This window comes from Lycium barbarum, chromosome 1, assembly GCF_019175385.1.
Source record: "Lycium barbarum isolate Lr01 chromosome 1, ASM1917538v2, whole genome shotgun sequence".
NCBI classification, from domain to species: domain Eukaryota; kingdom Viridiplantae; phylum Streptophyta; class Magnoliopsida; order Solanales; family Solanaceae; genus Lycium; species Lycium barbarum.
The window spans coordinates 71,305,780-71,321,225 of NC_083337.1; the positions used below are offsets into that span (position 1 = coordinate 71,305,780).

A 15,446-nucleotide genomic window follows, 5' to 3' on the forward strand; every position below is an offset into this window, starting at 1 on the left:
CGGCCAGTATTTAACTAGGCGTAAAATTAAATTTTTCCAGAACAGTATATATTCGTCCATATCAGTTCAAATCATTATTTTTCATTCCTTCAAGCCCTAGCACGACCTCCTACCCTCCTCCATCATCAAGAACACCAAGGTAAGCCTACTCTAATTATTCCAAGTCAATTCTAATACATATCCTTGTAATCTAAACAAGAAATCATCATTCCAAAACTAGAGTTTTCAAGAAAACCCATCTCAAGGTTCAAGATTTAAGATTTTGGAAATCTTCTTCAAAGTTCAAGTCTTTAATTCAAGTTTGGAGCATTACTAGGTATGTAGGGTTGCTATCTACGTGTGGGAACATCATTGTTCTTCCCCACGCCTCTTAATCCATAAAGTATGAATCCTTATGAAAATTAGGGTTTCTATACCATGCTCATGATAACCCTAGGTCCATGTCCATGATTATATGTCCACGATTATATTATGTATGAATTGCTATTATTCTATCATTGTGTTCTTAATAACTCCATATGATTATTGAGAATCAGTCTGTAATCCATGAAAACCCATATCTTGTATTCCATGGGTTCTTGCATGCATGTTTTTAACTAAGAATGATTATTTCATGAATATCCTACATGTCTACAAGTTTTCATGCAACTATATTATATAATTATTTTCATGCTATGATACAAGATACATACATGCTAAATACAAGTTATTTCATGAAACCATGTTTACAAGTTATTTCGTGAAATCATGATTACAAGTCAAGAACAAGTTAATTCAAGAAAATCATGGGCTTCTTAGCCAATTATATCATGTTCATGTTTTTGGGAGTTGCACAAATTACCGAGAAGGCTCAGATAGCCTGAAACTACGTAGCCACCGTAGGACAAGGATCGCTCCGCCCAGTTAGGACGATTCCTTAATTTACACAGAATGGATCCATCAGGCATGTTACCACCTTATACCCTGGCAAGGTATGGGGCTCTGCTGGTCCGGCGAGGTACCAAACTCCACGTACCCACGTGGTGATATCATGTTGTCGGTTTATGAAATGCTCTCCCTACTTATCAAGTTTTACTTATGTTATGTTATATATATATATATGTACTCATGTTCATGTCCAGGTTTTCAGTTTCAGTTCTTATCATGTTATTTCATGTCCCATGTTATTTCATTCAGTTGTTTTACATACCAGTACATTCAATGTGCTGACGTCCCCTTTTATTGCCCGGGGGCTTGCATTTCACGATGCAGGTACGTATTTACAGGACGTCGCATCTGCTCAGTATGATTTGCTCGTATCAGCTCATTGGTGAGCCCCATCTCATTCGGGGTTTAGTCAGTTATCTTTATTTTACTAGTCATGCATTTAAAGGTATGCTGGGGGGCCTTGTCCCAGCAAGTACGTTTTCCAGTCAAGATTCACGATTAGAGGTTTCATAGACTAGTCAGTTTAGTTATGTTAGACATGCAAGGTGTTTAGCCATCTTTGGCTCAACTCATGTTATTTCCGCATTTATAATTTAAACAAGTATTTCATTAAATTATTATGACATCTCATGTTTTATAAAAGCTCATCACATTCATGCTATATTTCCGCTCATGTATGCCTCGTGATGATTCAGCAAGCAATGTGGTTCGCTCGGTCACATGCAGTATGGCACCGAGTGCCGTGTTTCGCCAAGGCCATGGTTCGGGGCGTGACAAATCAACTCCAAATTGTCCCAAATTTTAGATCTAGCTTCCTCTCAACAAGAAGAACAAATCCCACTCTAAATTGGAATCAATTGACCTCTAGTTTTCAATAACCTACTTGATTGTTCTTCAAATCTTGAAGGTCTTCAATGGTGATTTGATCAAAACTCCTCAAAACAACTTGAAACTTTAGGATTAGATAGATTTAACCTGAAGGAACTCAAGTCTATCACTACTTTCGCTCAAATCAAACAACAAGAAGGAATGTTTTTTGAAATTTTCAAAATTTTCAGATAACAAGAAGGAATGTTTTTTGAAATTTTCAAAATGTTCAGATTTTTGTATTTTCAAAATAAGAAGAACCAAGGATTAAGAATTGTAGAAATAATCCTTTATCCTAGGCTCTGATACCAAATGATAGGATTCCTAAAGAGAAACTCTAAGAATTCAACAAGAACTGAAAGGATAGAAGCAAGACATAATTAGTAGTGGATTTATGGGCAAACTTGGATTGGCTACCGAATCCTCCCAATCGAATCCAACTAAAGGCACATATACTATTTGAAGTCAAATAAGAATTATCCTAAATGAGTCCACAAGTGAGTAGCTCTAAATGAAATCAAGGACAAAGGTTCATTCAACAACGATGAAATCACACTCTAGAACTATGCTTAAAACTAGGTTATCAACTAAACAAACTATGAGATACCAATTAGGCTTATTATCCAAATTCAAGGTAACCTCTACTAAGCCTTGAGAAACACTATATATAGTGTTGGAGGCTTTATTACAAACTAGGCCCACAAGTGACCTTGAAGCCTAAGTTGCAAAGAGAGCTGTAATGAACACTTCAGGCCGTGTCACTTTCTACGGATCGTCAAACAGTTTTACGGTCCACAGGTTGTGCCGTAATTCCTATCCAGAATCTCCATTTCGACACGTTGATTCACGGTCCGTCGATCCATTTTACGACCCGTCAAATGCCTTTACGGTCTGTAACTCTTTCCTGCTCTCTTTGTCTTCGCCATCACTCCAAGCAATTATCCAAATGTTGTATACTTTTGTGTGTTGTTCCTCAAGGGTCTCCAAAGTCTTTCTTTGCATGAACATCTCTTGCAAGGCTTGGAGCTCCTTGGCTTGGCTACGAGTGAAGGGTTGTTGAGTTGTGCCCCATGGTATCGCATCACTTGTAGAATTGCATTAAGTCTTAATCCCAATTCTTCAAGGATTCCTTTTGTGTGCGTGGAACAACTTTTTGTACGTAGACCAAACCGTCTCCAATTCTTTTACAAAGGACCTGGTTCTTCCAGCAGTTCTGCTATGTTGTTGCCAGCTTCACCAGCTCCTTTGGAGATTTGTTAAGGGCCTGACTCTTGTACATATTTGTTTATCCTTCTTGAATATTGATTATCAATTGTACATCATTTGTCAATTATCAAAACTTTATGAGATCTTGAATTAAGTTTCAGATTCAAGCAGCTCAACAAATGGCTTATGCTTTTGAGATTTTGGATTACAGGCTAAGATCGGTTTCATATGTGTTGAGATTGTAATTAAATCCCATTGAAGTTTGATTTTAATTGGCTTGAGCAATTGACTGTGCCTTAATTTCTATTTTTTTATTTTTAAAAATATATCCTTTTTTTGCGTGGATTTCCCTTCAAATGCGCTAGTCTTTAATTTTTGCCCTTCGCCTAAAAAAGCGGTCGAAAATATCCCTAGGTTCTGGGTTCAAACCCGGCTCAGTAAAAAAAAAATACAATTTCGCAAAGCAAGGTTTAGCGAAAGTTAGGCCTTATAATTATAATGTAGTCCAAGTTAGGCCTTATATAACTTTTGTAGTTCTAAGTTATGCCGGACAAGGGGTAAAGTTAAGCCTCATAGCATAACTTCTATATAGAGACGATAACTTAAGACATAACTTGTCTTACGATTTTTTTTATTATTATTATTTTTTTTTTTAACTCTGTTGGGATTCTACAGAAATTAGGCCTTAAAGCCTAAGGCCTAACTTTCGCCCGAATAAGCCTAATTTGCTACGAAATTCTGCCTTGCGGATTATTATTTTTTATACTCTGCTAGAGTTCGAACCTAAAATCTCAAGGGTATTTTCAGCCGCTTAAAGTGCTGAAGGGCAAAATTTAAAGACCACCCCCGAATAAGGTCATTTGTGGGAATGACCCAAAATATATTGAATGAGATATTGTGATAAATTAATTAATTAAAAGAGTTTAGTAATAGAAAAGGGTAAACTAGTCAAATTATAACTCTTTTACATTAATGATAAATAGGTTAAAAAATTCTTCCAACAAATCAAAATAAAGATGGTAAACATAACATTGTAAACCACAGAAAAGATCAATATTCCAAAGCTAAGCCTAGAGGGAGAACTCAGAAATTATCCCAAATAAAGGATAAACCCAATCACAATATATCATGGTAACTGATAGCTAGTAGTTTAGCTTGCCAAGAACATCCTCAACACAGCTACAAAAGAACAGAAAATGTTGCTAAGATTACATATGTTTAAACTTGAATCATGGCAAAAGAACTCTCCTACAAACGCTTTGTGAAATGCTTCCAGATAAAATCTCATCCGCCATAGCTTCCTATTCGTGCAAGTGCCATTTCAAACATAATTAACCTCTATCACAAAAGGCCTCTTTTATTGATAGGTTAGTATATCTCACGTCCTCTGGGGACCAATAACCATCATCCAGTAATCTAGGGTATGTATCACTATCTGCTCCATAACTAACTTAATCCCAGTTTATCACACAAACATTGATATGCTGCACTGCAGGCCTTGAACTTCTCTTCTGCAACTTCCTGTCAATTACTGAAAACTTGTTATCTATCATTGCTGGATTACATAAAATCAGATGAAGAAAGGTTTGGATAGCATGAACTAATCCAAGTTTCATGCTTGACATGAGAAAAGTAAGGCAATAATAAGCTCTGAGCATAAGCTACAAGTACAGAATATTGAATTGGAATAGAATGTTTGGTTCCTTTTCTTTTTTTTCTCTTCCGAGTTCTATATGTGTATTGACATTTGATACATGAGATAGTGCTTGCAAATGTCAGTATAATCCAAGGTCAAATATATTAACCACCACTAGAAGCTCGGCCAATCATTCAGATGAAACAGCTAATCCTAAGACCTAATGAAGCGTGATAAAACAAGTTAGATAACAGATGGACAGAATTCAGATCCTCCCAAGCCAGCCCCACAAAATACTAAAGGAGCATATCAACCATAGATGTGATGTCATGGAGCTAAGCATAGGAGTGAACATATTTCGTAAATGAAGCACGGAGTAGTCTGTGTTGTATGCGGCGCCGAGTGGAAGATGATGGATGCAGGTGGAAAAGGGAAAACATCAAAACAAAAATGTAATAGTAATGAAGTAGATATACGCCAGTAGGGGTGGGCATTCGGTCGGTTCGGTTTGAGGAATTCTGTTCGGTTTTTGGGTTTTCGGTTTGGTAAAAGTAAAAACCGAAACCGAACCAAATTTAATTCGGTTTGGTTCGGTTTTTTGAAATTCGGTTCGGTTTCTCAGTTTGGACATTATCATGTTGGGATTTTCAAGTGTGTGATTTGGAGGTCAATATTTTTTAAAAGTGAGCATATTTTAAAAAATCGCAGTATGAGCATCCCACTCAATTTATCATTTGATTCATCTTTGCATACAAACAAATTTTAAAGCAAATCACACCAGGTTGAAGTGCTATTTCTCAACGTCTTGATTAATTTTGATAAGACAACAATGTGGCTCTCCAGCAAATTTTGATAATTCTGTTTTCATCCGCTAGAACTTCTAGTTTTACAAAATGGTCGTCAATCTACATTCTACAGTTCTTTAGCAGTTATTTTTGTTCTATCCCTTTCCAATATAAGCACCTATATTCTCGAGTTTCTAGACATCCTATCATATGAGATAAACTAGCAATTTCAGCTTTCGCGTTTCACCTATCTTCTAACAGGACCAACATTTCACTGAAATGGAAGAACTTCAAATTTTCAGAATTTCGGTTTTTTTTTTTTTTTTTTTTACAAAACCGAATAACCGAATTTCTGAAAATTAAAACCGAAATCAACCGAACAAACCGAAAACCGAATTTTAAAAAATTTGGTTCGGTCGGTTTTTTCGGTTTGAACCAAAATATGCCCAGCCCTAGATATACCTTAGATGAGCCCTGGTGGCGATCAGGATGCCATTTCAGTGCACAAACACGATATCTGCAAATGTAAAGCGTGTCCAATGAGTGATATAGACATTAATTTTGTCAATAAGGCTATCAAAACACATCCATCAGAAGGTAAATTTTTTTGTAGCTGGCAATTCATTAAACACCCACGCATTCTTAACATCTTCCAGATTCAAAGGGCCAGATGCGTTCAATCCAAGAGTCAGACGCTCTGAACACAAATCTGACCCGGAATTGTCAGAGTCTGTTGACTCATCATAGTCCGAGTATCGATGTCTCCAATTCCACCGATGTCTGTTAGAGTAGCTTGATGAGTTCCTCCATTGTGGTTCTTCATTAATAAATGACCAGTAGTAGTATTTGTTTCCGCCAAATGCTGAACGGAAAAAGGTCTCTATCTCAATATCTTCATCCTCAAAGAATTGGAACCCTCCTGAAAAAGAGTTGATGAACTGTAATTAGCACTGACCATTTTTGCAGTTTGTAAGCTCCCTAGACTTAGGCTAGCACTTTGTATAGGGTCTTGCAAATTTACTTTACTTGTAATTTCTAGCGTATCTCTTTTGTAAGCCGCATCTTCTTGATGCTTTTTGTTAATGAAACACGTTACTTCATCCCAAAAAAAAAAAGAGTTGATGAAAATCAACTATTGCTCAATACTCAAAAGGCACAGGCTGCTAGCTAGATGGCCTGGTCTGTCAAACGACATATACAAAGAAAGAAAAGTAGGCTCTTTACATGACACTTTTGGAGCTAAAAATGGTCGTATTTTACAAGATAGAACTCAGTTCTCCAGAAACACTATACTGCATTCCATTACAAAAGGTGCACTTACTCTGTTGACGTTGTCCCTTGCTCCTTGATCTTCCCCCTTTGTTTCCACTGGCCCTGAAATCTCGTCTAAACCATGAACTGTCTCGGCTTGAAGATGGGTCATATTCATCACAGTCAGGCTGCCAGCCCTGAAATGCTGAAAACAACGTTATAGTGTCTTTAAAGCTAAGAATTAAATAGGATTGGACTACTTTGTAACTTTTAGGCTTCAAGGTCCAGAGTTTAAATTAAGTAAATGTGTTTCAGAATATTGATAAGCTGGAAAATGGCAACATGAATCTTAGTAAAATTCCCATGAAAAGTGTAGTCAGTGATTCAGGCTTTGAAAACTGAATGCAATGTAAGCAGCTACTTGGTAAGGCCAAAAATATCCAAGCTTTTCAAGTCAAAGCTCTCTTTCTAGGAAAAAGAATAAAGTTGTCAGTAACATGAGAAGAAAGTGTTACTGGAAAAGAGGAACCTCCGTTGCAAAAAGTATTAAATGTATTCACAATGAATGGAAATCACTGAACGATTACATTTCAATTCCATATCAGTCAATTGCAGAACGGTGCTCAAAAGTCGTCTGGCATTTTAAATGTTCGATTAAAAGACCTCGGCTTTATTCATTAATGATCTACCCATCACACAAGTGATCCCCTTTTCATCTTTCTACTGCCAGTTTCCAGATGAATAATGAGTCAAGTTTTGGAAGCATCCACAATTCTAGAATTTCACCATAAAACTGCACATTCACCAAGTTCCCCACCTGAGTGTGATTAAGTGAACTTCCACTAAGGATACATGTTGCTGCTTATACTGATCAGCAGGGAAAAACTTTGTTGCGGCATTCCCAAGCTAGATATCAATAAAAAGCAAATTCAATTACAATCCAACTTTAGGCCAATGAGGTTGTAAAGGTCATGGAACACTTCCTTAGCTCATTCCGGCGGTGCATTCATATAAAAGAAAAAGAGTGCACATGCAAAACACGTTAAACTGATAAATCACTCAAGAGCTGATCCACAGTTCAAACAGCAGGTACTAACACGACCAAAACAGAAAGAGTAACCCTTCAAATACGAACCCATCCTTATCCAGTGTTTAATATCTCCCTAGTCAACTACATGCATTTCCTGTCCTAACCCCTCCATTCCACTAAAATTGATCATTAATTTCTTCAATAATCTAAATTCAATGATCAAAAACTGAGGTAGTTATAACACAATAGTCTCTGTTTTGTTAAGACTTAAGAATTCACTTTTTTTAATTAGAAATAGTAGTTATTCAATGAAGTTGTTGATTCGTCCAACTGGCTAAATACACATCTGCTATTGGGGTGTGTACTCCACGATAACCTAATGTATCCACCAACCAAGCCAATAAATTCTAACACTGACTGGACTAATCATAGTATATTCTCATCTTTACAGGTATTTTCACATCCATAGATTCGCTGCATACTCTTTTCTAGTACATAAGAAGAGAAATTCTTAGGCCATTTGGTATCACATAACTCTATGAGCTAGGACTAAGCTTTGTTATATGCTATTGTTAGATCCCCATTTTTTGGAACCAATTGGATCTTGAATGAGAAACCTAAGCAGCACAATGAGTAAATGGATTTACTTCTAGCCACAGAGATGTTTATCACAGAAGCATTTGAAAGTAACCCAAGGGTAAACATGATCAGGCCTATGCTAAGCGCCAAGTTCCCACAGTCAAACTTATAACAGCTTCCTTGCAGAGAAACCATCTTAAACTGCCGAACCCAGTAACTGTCCCCTATCTGGCTTGGGCTTTCCTTTTTCCCTTCCAAAATGGAACTTCCATGACCATGTTACAACCATCAGATACTCACAAAGTGCACGCAAGAATCTATCTTAGTATATAAAAAGTTCCAATGACCATTCTATAAATTGGAAAAAAGCATTTATACCACTAGAAGCATTTTAAAGGAACATGAATTCAGCAATAACTAATCTATTCTGGTTCATGAATGACCTGAAAAAACTGTTCAGCAAATCCATTGACACTCGCAAACAGTGCCTGCCTTGAGTTCAGCTTCCTATATCTTCTCGAGTAGAAGTTTGATTTCTGCAAGAATAGCTGGCAATCAATATAACAATTTACCAAAAAAACATCAGAAAATGAAGCATATCACTGTAACTATAACAGAATGCTGGCCGAGTAGGACTTTATATGCTTATCAGAACCACTACTTGTACTTGTTTTAAAAGACAATTTGTTGAGTATTGGGATGAAACTGATCCAGATGGAGCGGAATGGATATTGACAATTCATGTAACACACCCAACTAGTTTGGGGCCAAGGACTAGTTTTATTGTATCAGAACCATTAATTTTTGGTAACACTCCCATATAGCAACATTATAAGAAATGTAACCACACTGCAATTACGGGAAGATCCGGTCTCTCACCTCATAAAAATAGACTGACTAAGACAAGATTCTAGCTTCTATATACACAAAGAAACTGCATCATTCAGGCTGAAACTCCGCGATCCCAACAGAATGCTGTATAGATTAATCACAAGATGAACACATTTTTTTGCAAGTGAGAAACATGAACAGATCTATCGTCTGACATCCATAAATACGCTATGATTTTCAATCAACTCAAAGACTATATTCCCAATAAGACAACAGCCTAAAGATTTATTAGACTTATGTAAACCCCAGTCCGAAAACTAAATTTTCTAAAGTCAAGAATAAGCGCAAGCAGAGGGGCAGAGTATTATTGTCATTCTCTTTGGTCTAGTACACGAGTGTTTTATGTCATGTAGCTGATTTTTAGGTTGACCGTACTAGGATGATAGAGAAAGCTACTTGGTAGGCAACAAATCATGTGGACAGAACACTGTTCAGAAGACCTTTATTATGCATTTCGAAAAGCATTTAGACATTGGTATAGTTTGATGAAGATGTGTATGCATGGATTGGTTACACGTAGTTTATCCAAGATAAACTATATGATAGACTTTCACATCTTTCACTTCATCCATAAAAATAGGCCTTTTTCCCCTCAACTCGATCATTAACTATTTGACAAATGTATTTCACATTCGGGTTTAACATAACCAATTACAACTGAAGACAGGATATTTCACATTTACTTTAAGCAATGACAAGAAAAGACATAAAACAAGTGACTTGTTGTAAGCTATTAATTCAACAGTTCAAAGGTTAAACAGGAATCAGATATGACTCCCAAAATCAGAGACACAAAATGCTCAAGTAACCGGCCATGCTAACCATGGAAAGGAATCTACTCAAAAATCTGTGTGGTACATGACAAACAAACAAGTTAGGACAGAAATTGAGTATTCTCGATTTAATTTTTTTCATTTACAGTATATTTCTAAGTCTTTACCAATTATTTAAAAATGCACAAGCTTTTGCTAGTTTATTGTGTTAAACTCTTAAAGCCTTGGAGCAACGGTTAAGTTGTCACCGTGTGACCTATAGGTCGCGGGTTCGAGCCGTGGAAGTAACCACTAATGCTTCATTAGGATAGCATGTCAACATCACACTCTTTGGGGTGCAGCCCTTCTCCGGCCCCTGCTAACTTGGGATGCTTCGTGCATCGGGCTGCCCCACTTTCTATTGTGTTAAACTCTGAGGATTTTGCCGAATTCCATGTCAAGAAGAAATAAAACTTAAATCAACAAGGTTAACCTCTTTCTTAACCTTCTTCACGCCTTAATGGTATGGTACCTTAAGAAGCTAACCTTGGCAAACTACAATATAAGGTAGATATTGAATTCCGCAACAGTAAATATAATTCCACTAGTCATAATCTGAAGGAAAGCACAGATTTTTGTTTCTGAAGGAAAAAGTAAATCAAAGATGTCATTCAGCAACATAATATATTTAAGAATGGCTCACCGTTGATGAGCCTTTATAAGCACTTTTGCCCTGCACAACAAGGAAAAAGAGCAAACTTCACCAAACATTACAACACCTATTACAATTACCACAAATGAAAAGCCAGAAAGCACTAATCCGCATCCCTCCACCAAAAAAGAACTTCTTGCACATAGAAAATTGATATAATCACCAAATCAAGAAGCCCACAAACTGAAAACTGGATAAAAGCCAAATAAAAAAGGAAATTAAATGTAAAGGAGAGAGATAGAGAGACTAACAGAATCCCAATGAGTGCGTCTTCTGCGTTCCAAGATTGGGGAAGAATGGAAAAGAGAAGCCCTTAGTTGAAAAGGGTTGGCCTGAGAGCTCATTAACGCTGCTTTCGTGGCCCTATTCATTGCCGGAAACTCATGTAAACAACAAACAAGAGAGGCTCTCAATCATAAATTAAGTTTTCAGAAAGAAAGAAAAAAGCACTGATTGGTGGTGGAACATCTACGAAAAATGTTCCGCTCCTTCACTTAGATATGGGCTTCTGCTATATCCAAAAGGAAATGAGATGCAACTAGACGGGTCATTTGCCCGATTGTCCTGCCACGGTCTTCAATTTTTGTCCCGCAAGTAGAGATTGAATTCGCAAAAATTCTATTTTACGTAGAGTTTCAAACTCTACTTAAGGTATCAGAAGGCAAGGCAAGAGGCAAAGTTTCACGTCAAGCAACTTTTTTTTTTTTACTTAATTGAAATTTTATAAATCTCTTTCTTAAGATTGATTATCTTAAGGTTTAATTTTTGCCCGAATAAGCTTATCTTTGCGATAAATTTCTACCTTATGAATTTTTTTTTTTTACTGAGCTGGAGTTCGAATTCATAACAAAGGAAAAAAATTAAAGACCACCAATTTGAGGGTCAAAATTTAAAGACCAGTGCCTTTGAAGGACAATCCGCACAAGAAAATGCAACTGGACTGCTTTCTCTTGGGTTGGGCTTAACCATTATCCAAGCACAAATTTCAGCCGATTTAATTGCCCTCATTTTACATATTGCCACTTTTAAAAAACATTTTTCTACGGGAGAATGACGTAGATATACATAAGAATAGGGTGTATTTATAAAATATGACGATATTTTTCAGTTTAAAAAATATAACAATAAATTTCTTACAAACCATATACGAAAAGTTTCACTCAAGGCTTAAAAATTTTGCGCATGACGTAGATATACATAAGAATAGAGTGTATTTATAAAATATGACGATATTTTTCAGTTTAAAAAATATAACAATAAATTTCTTACAAACCATATACGAAAAGTTTCACTCAAGGCTTAAAAATTTTGCGCAAAATTATGTATGAAAATTGTATGAAACATGTATATCTCGCTCGAAGCTTAAAAATTTCACTTAAAATTTTTTCTATGAAAACTGTATGAAATGTGTATATCTCGCTCAAGACTTAAAATTCCCACATTTTTTATTTATGAAAACTGTATAAAAACGGTATGAAATATGTATATAACTATATAACATTTGTATAAAGTTCATGTTAGGTTTTTGGAAATTTAATATAACTACAACAACATTTTATACAACTTTCATACAAATTTTAATACAAATTTGAATCTCGCTTCGAAATTCGAATGAAATCAATACCACTACAACAATATTATATACAACTTTCATATAATACAGCCCACAAACAAGGTGGAGTCAATCGACGATTTGGTAACGAAATTCTTCAAAATCAACCGTTATTGTCTTCAGATTTACTCACATTCTCGAATTACCGTTACTTTACAAAAAGATGGATTAAAAGTCTTCCCCATTGACGGGAAAGTACGAAAGTAGCAAGAAACCAAATTAGTCCAAATCAAGTATTTGATGCTAATAGTCATAATCAAAGCTTAAATAGTGAAGATGGATTTATTGAAACCCCGATCTTCTAGTAGACACATTGCAGCAATAGCTACCGCTTGATTGAAACTTCTCTTTGGGTAGTCTCCTTTAAATAGTGGATCTGCCAATTCTGTGTACCTACTTGTGTCTTTGAAAATTAGTTCCGCCTAAAACCAGTAATGAGTTTAAGTTTTTGTTTTCGAGGAAGAAGAGAACAATGAGAATGGGAAGGAAAGGGTGGGCTTTAAATATTTTCAGATCTAGTATATTTTGTAATTAAGTTGTTATGTTCTGTAAATAAAGAAAAATATTTTTATGTTATGTAATATAGAGTCTTAAGTAGTATTAACAGGTCATTTTCCCTTTTTTCTATTATATATAAGCGTGGAGGAGGGACGAAAACAGCTCCTTCAGCTTGTACCATGAGCTTTACAAATTGTACACGGAATGATTTCTTGTATCATAAGCCATATAACTTGTACACTTTATCCAACTATTTTTATATCTCATGTAGACATATGTCATAGTACTTAATATTTATTCCCTTCTCATGTATAGACGTATGCACTTCAATTTTAATTTTCCTACACATTTATTTCCTCCGTGCACTTTTACTTGTTCACTTTTGACTTTTCGTGTTCTTGTTGAATATTTATTTTCTTCTCATGTATAGACATATGCAGTTCAATTTTAATTCTCCTACACAAATTTATTTCTTCCGTGCGCTTTTATTTGTTCACTTTTGACTTTTCACATTTTTTAAGAATTAATAAATCCCACGAGGATATATGTCATAGTACTGAATATTTATTCTCTTCTCATGTATACACGTGTGCACTTCAATTTTAATTCTTCGGCACATATTTATTTCTTCCGTGCACTTTTACTTGTTCACTTTTGATTTTTCACGTTTTTGCTGAATATTTATTTTCTTCCCATGTATACATGGATGCACTTTAATTTTAATTACCCGACACATTTATTTTCTCTGTGCACTTTTACTTGTTCACTTTTGACTTTTCACGTTATTTAAGAATTAATAAATGAAGTACTCCTTCCGTCCCATATTTCTTGGCCACATTACTTGACTTTTCACATTCTTTAAGAATTAATAAATTTAGTACTCTCTTCATCCCATATTACTTGACCACATTACTATACTTGACTTTTCACGTTCTTTAAGAATTAATAAAAATGAAGTACTCCGTTCGTCCCTATTACTTGGCCGCATTACTAAAAATATATGTCTATTTTTCTATTCTATATTTTCTTTTTTTCTATTTCTAATATATGTAAGTGTGGAGAGAGGACTAACGCAACAATAGAAATTTGTACCACAAGCTATATAAATTGTACATTTTAACCAACTACTTTTTTATTCCACGTGGTCATATGTCATAGTATTGAATATTTTTCTCTTTTCATGTATACACGTATGCACTTCAAATTTAATTCTCTGACACATTTATTTCCTCCGTGCACTTATACTTGTTGACTTTTGACTTTTCAAGTTCTTTAAGAATTAATAAATGAAGTACTCCCTACATTCCGTATTACTTAGCCACATTACTAAACTACTTTTTTACTGAATATTTATTCTCTGCTCATGTATACAAGTATGCACTTTAATTTTAATTCTCCGACACATATTTATTTCCTCCATGCACTTTTACTAGTTCATAAATGAAGTACTCAACATTACTAAAAATATATGTCCAAATTACTTTTTCATTTACAGAACCAAGATAAAATTAATTAAATCTTTCACATCTTATCCTCTCTGTCCCATATTACTTGGCCACATTACTAAAAATATATGTCCAAATTACTTATTCATTTACAAAACTAACATAAAATTACAAGGTAAAATTAATTAAATCTATCTCATCTTACCCTTAGTAATAAATGTTCGCGAAAATAGTCAATTTTGATTAGAATATATTTATTTGAGAGAGATAGGGTGTCACGACCCAACCCCGTAGGCCGTGACTAGTGTCCGTGCTGGACATTCAACGTACCCAATAACCCCAAACTAGCATATTAGCAGAATATATCAATATAAGATTCAATTGGCGTTACTAAATATCGCATAGGCACAGATATGGCACGTGGAAGCCGATAAGGCCATCACAGATCATAACAACCCAAAAACATATACAGAACCCACATGCATGTCTACAGACCTCTACAGAACGCAACAAAATCATAAGACGGGATAGGGCCCCGTCGTACCCCTGAATGGCGTATATATATACAATAGCAGAAGACTGTACCAAAATATAGGCTCCGGATAAAAGAGCGCTCCAAAATAGCGGAATAAAGTCCTAAGCGGGCGGATCAGCAAACCTGTCGTCAGTACCTGCGCGGCATGAAAACGCAGCCCCCGAAGAAAGGGGGTCAGTACGAAATATGTACTGAATATGTAAAGCCGAAAGTACAGAAATACAATCATAACCGGAACAGAAAGTACAGAAAAATGAATGTAATATCCAAAATGTCAAATGCATATTTTCAAACATAAAAAGTGTGTACAGAAACATATGTCATGTCGTATCCGGTCCCTACCAAGGGACTCGGTAGACAGAACGTGGTCACCCTCCCGACATTGGTGCCACAACACATAATGCTCAGAATAGGGAATAACCCGTAACATAACGTATCATAATCAGATGGCCATATCAGATCATATCATATCATAATGTGTGTACATGGCACAACATACTCCACAACCCATGTACATGTATACCTGCCCCCTCACATCGAGGCACGGCGAACAATGCAGAGGAATACGCTTGACAACATATCCTGGCCCGGGCTCAGTGGGGGAAACGTTGAGGCATCCACGAACAGAGTAGTGAGAAACTAAATGCAATAAAATACCATATATATATCCAGAGACTCAATGAGGCATATCGAATGACAAATCAAATCAATGAAATCGGA

The 15,446-nt window shown here is 35.8% G+C and overlaps 1 protein-coding gene across 3 annotated transcripts; it reads right to left on the reverse strand.

The window, feature by feature from the left end:
- Positions 1-3,945: 3,945 nt before the first annotated feature.
- LOC132635867 (uncharacterized) lies at positions 3,946-11,275 on the reverse strand. Of its 3 annotated transcripts, none has more exons than XM_060352465.1 (7): positions 10,888-11,275; positions 10,628-10,657; positions 8,725-8,817; positions 6,743-6,869; positions 6,058-6,340; positions 5,884-5,938; positions 3,946-4,531 (listed from the first exon to the last, which is right to left on the reverse strand). In XM_060352465.1, the coding sequence occupies exons 1-7, from the start codon at positions 11,005-11,007 to the stop codon at positions 4,529-4,531; spliced, it is 711 nt and encodes a 236-aa protein (XP_060208448.1). In that variant the 5' UTR covers positions 11,008-11,275; the 3' UTR covers positions 3,946-4,528. The 3 variants fall into 3 exon arrangements, with proteins under 3 accessions (XP_060208448.1, XP_060208439.1, XP_060208445.1); XM_060352456.1 differs by having other exon boundaries at positions 3,946-4,521; positions 10,888-11,274; XM_060352462.1 differs by lacking the exon at positions 10,628-10,657 and having other exon boundaries at positions 3,946-4,521; positions 10,888-11,274.
- Between the last annotated feature and the right edge of the window lie 4,171 nt (positions 11,276-15,446).

What these genes read in the sequence shown, in the direction of transcription:
- LOC132635867 (XM_060352456.1), bottom strand. Translation starts at nt 11,007, where the DNA reads ATGAATAGGGCCACGAAAGCAGCGTTAATGAGCTCTCAGGCCAACCCT. An exon ending in TTGCTGAACAGTTTTTTCAG is followed by an intron (nt 6,870 to 8,724) that starts GTCATTCATGAA and finishes TCAGCATTTCAG; the next exon opens with GGCTGGCAGCCTGACTGTGA. An exon ending in CTGGAAGATGTTAAGAATGC is followed by an intron (nt 5,939 to 6,057) that starts GTGGGTGTTTAA and finishes TTACATTTGCAG; the next exon opens with ATATCGTGTTTGTGCACTGA.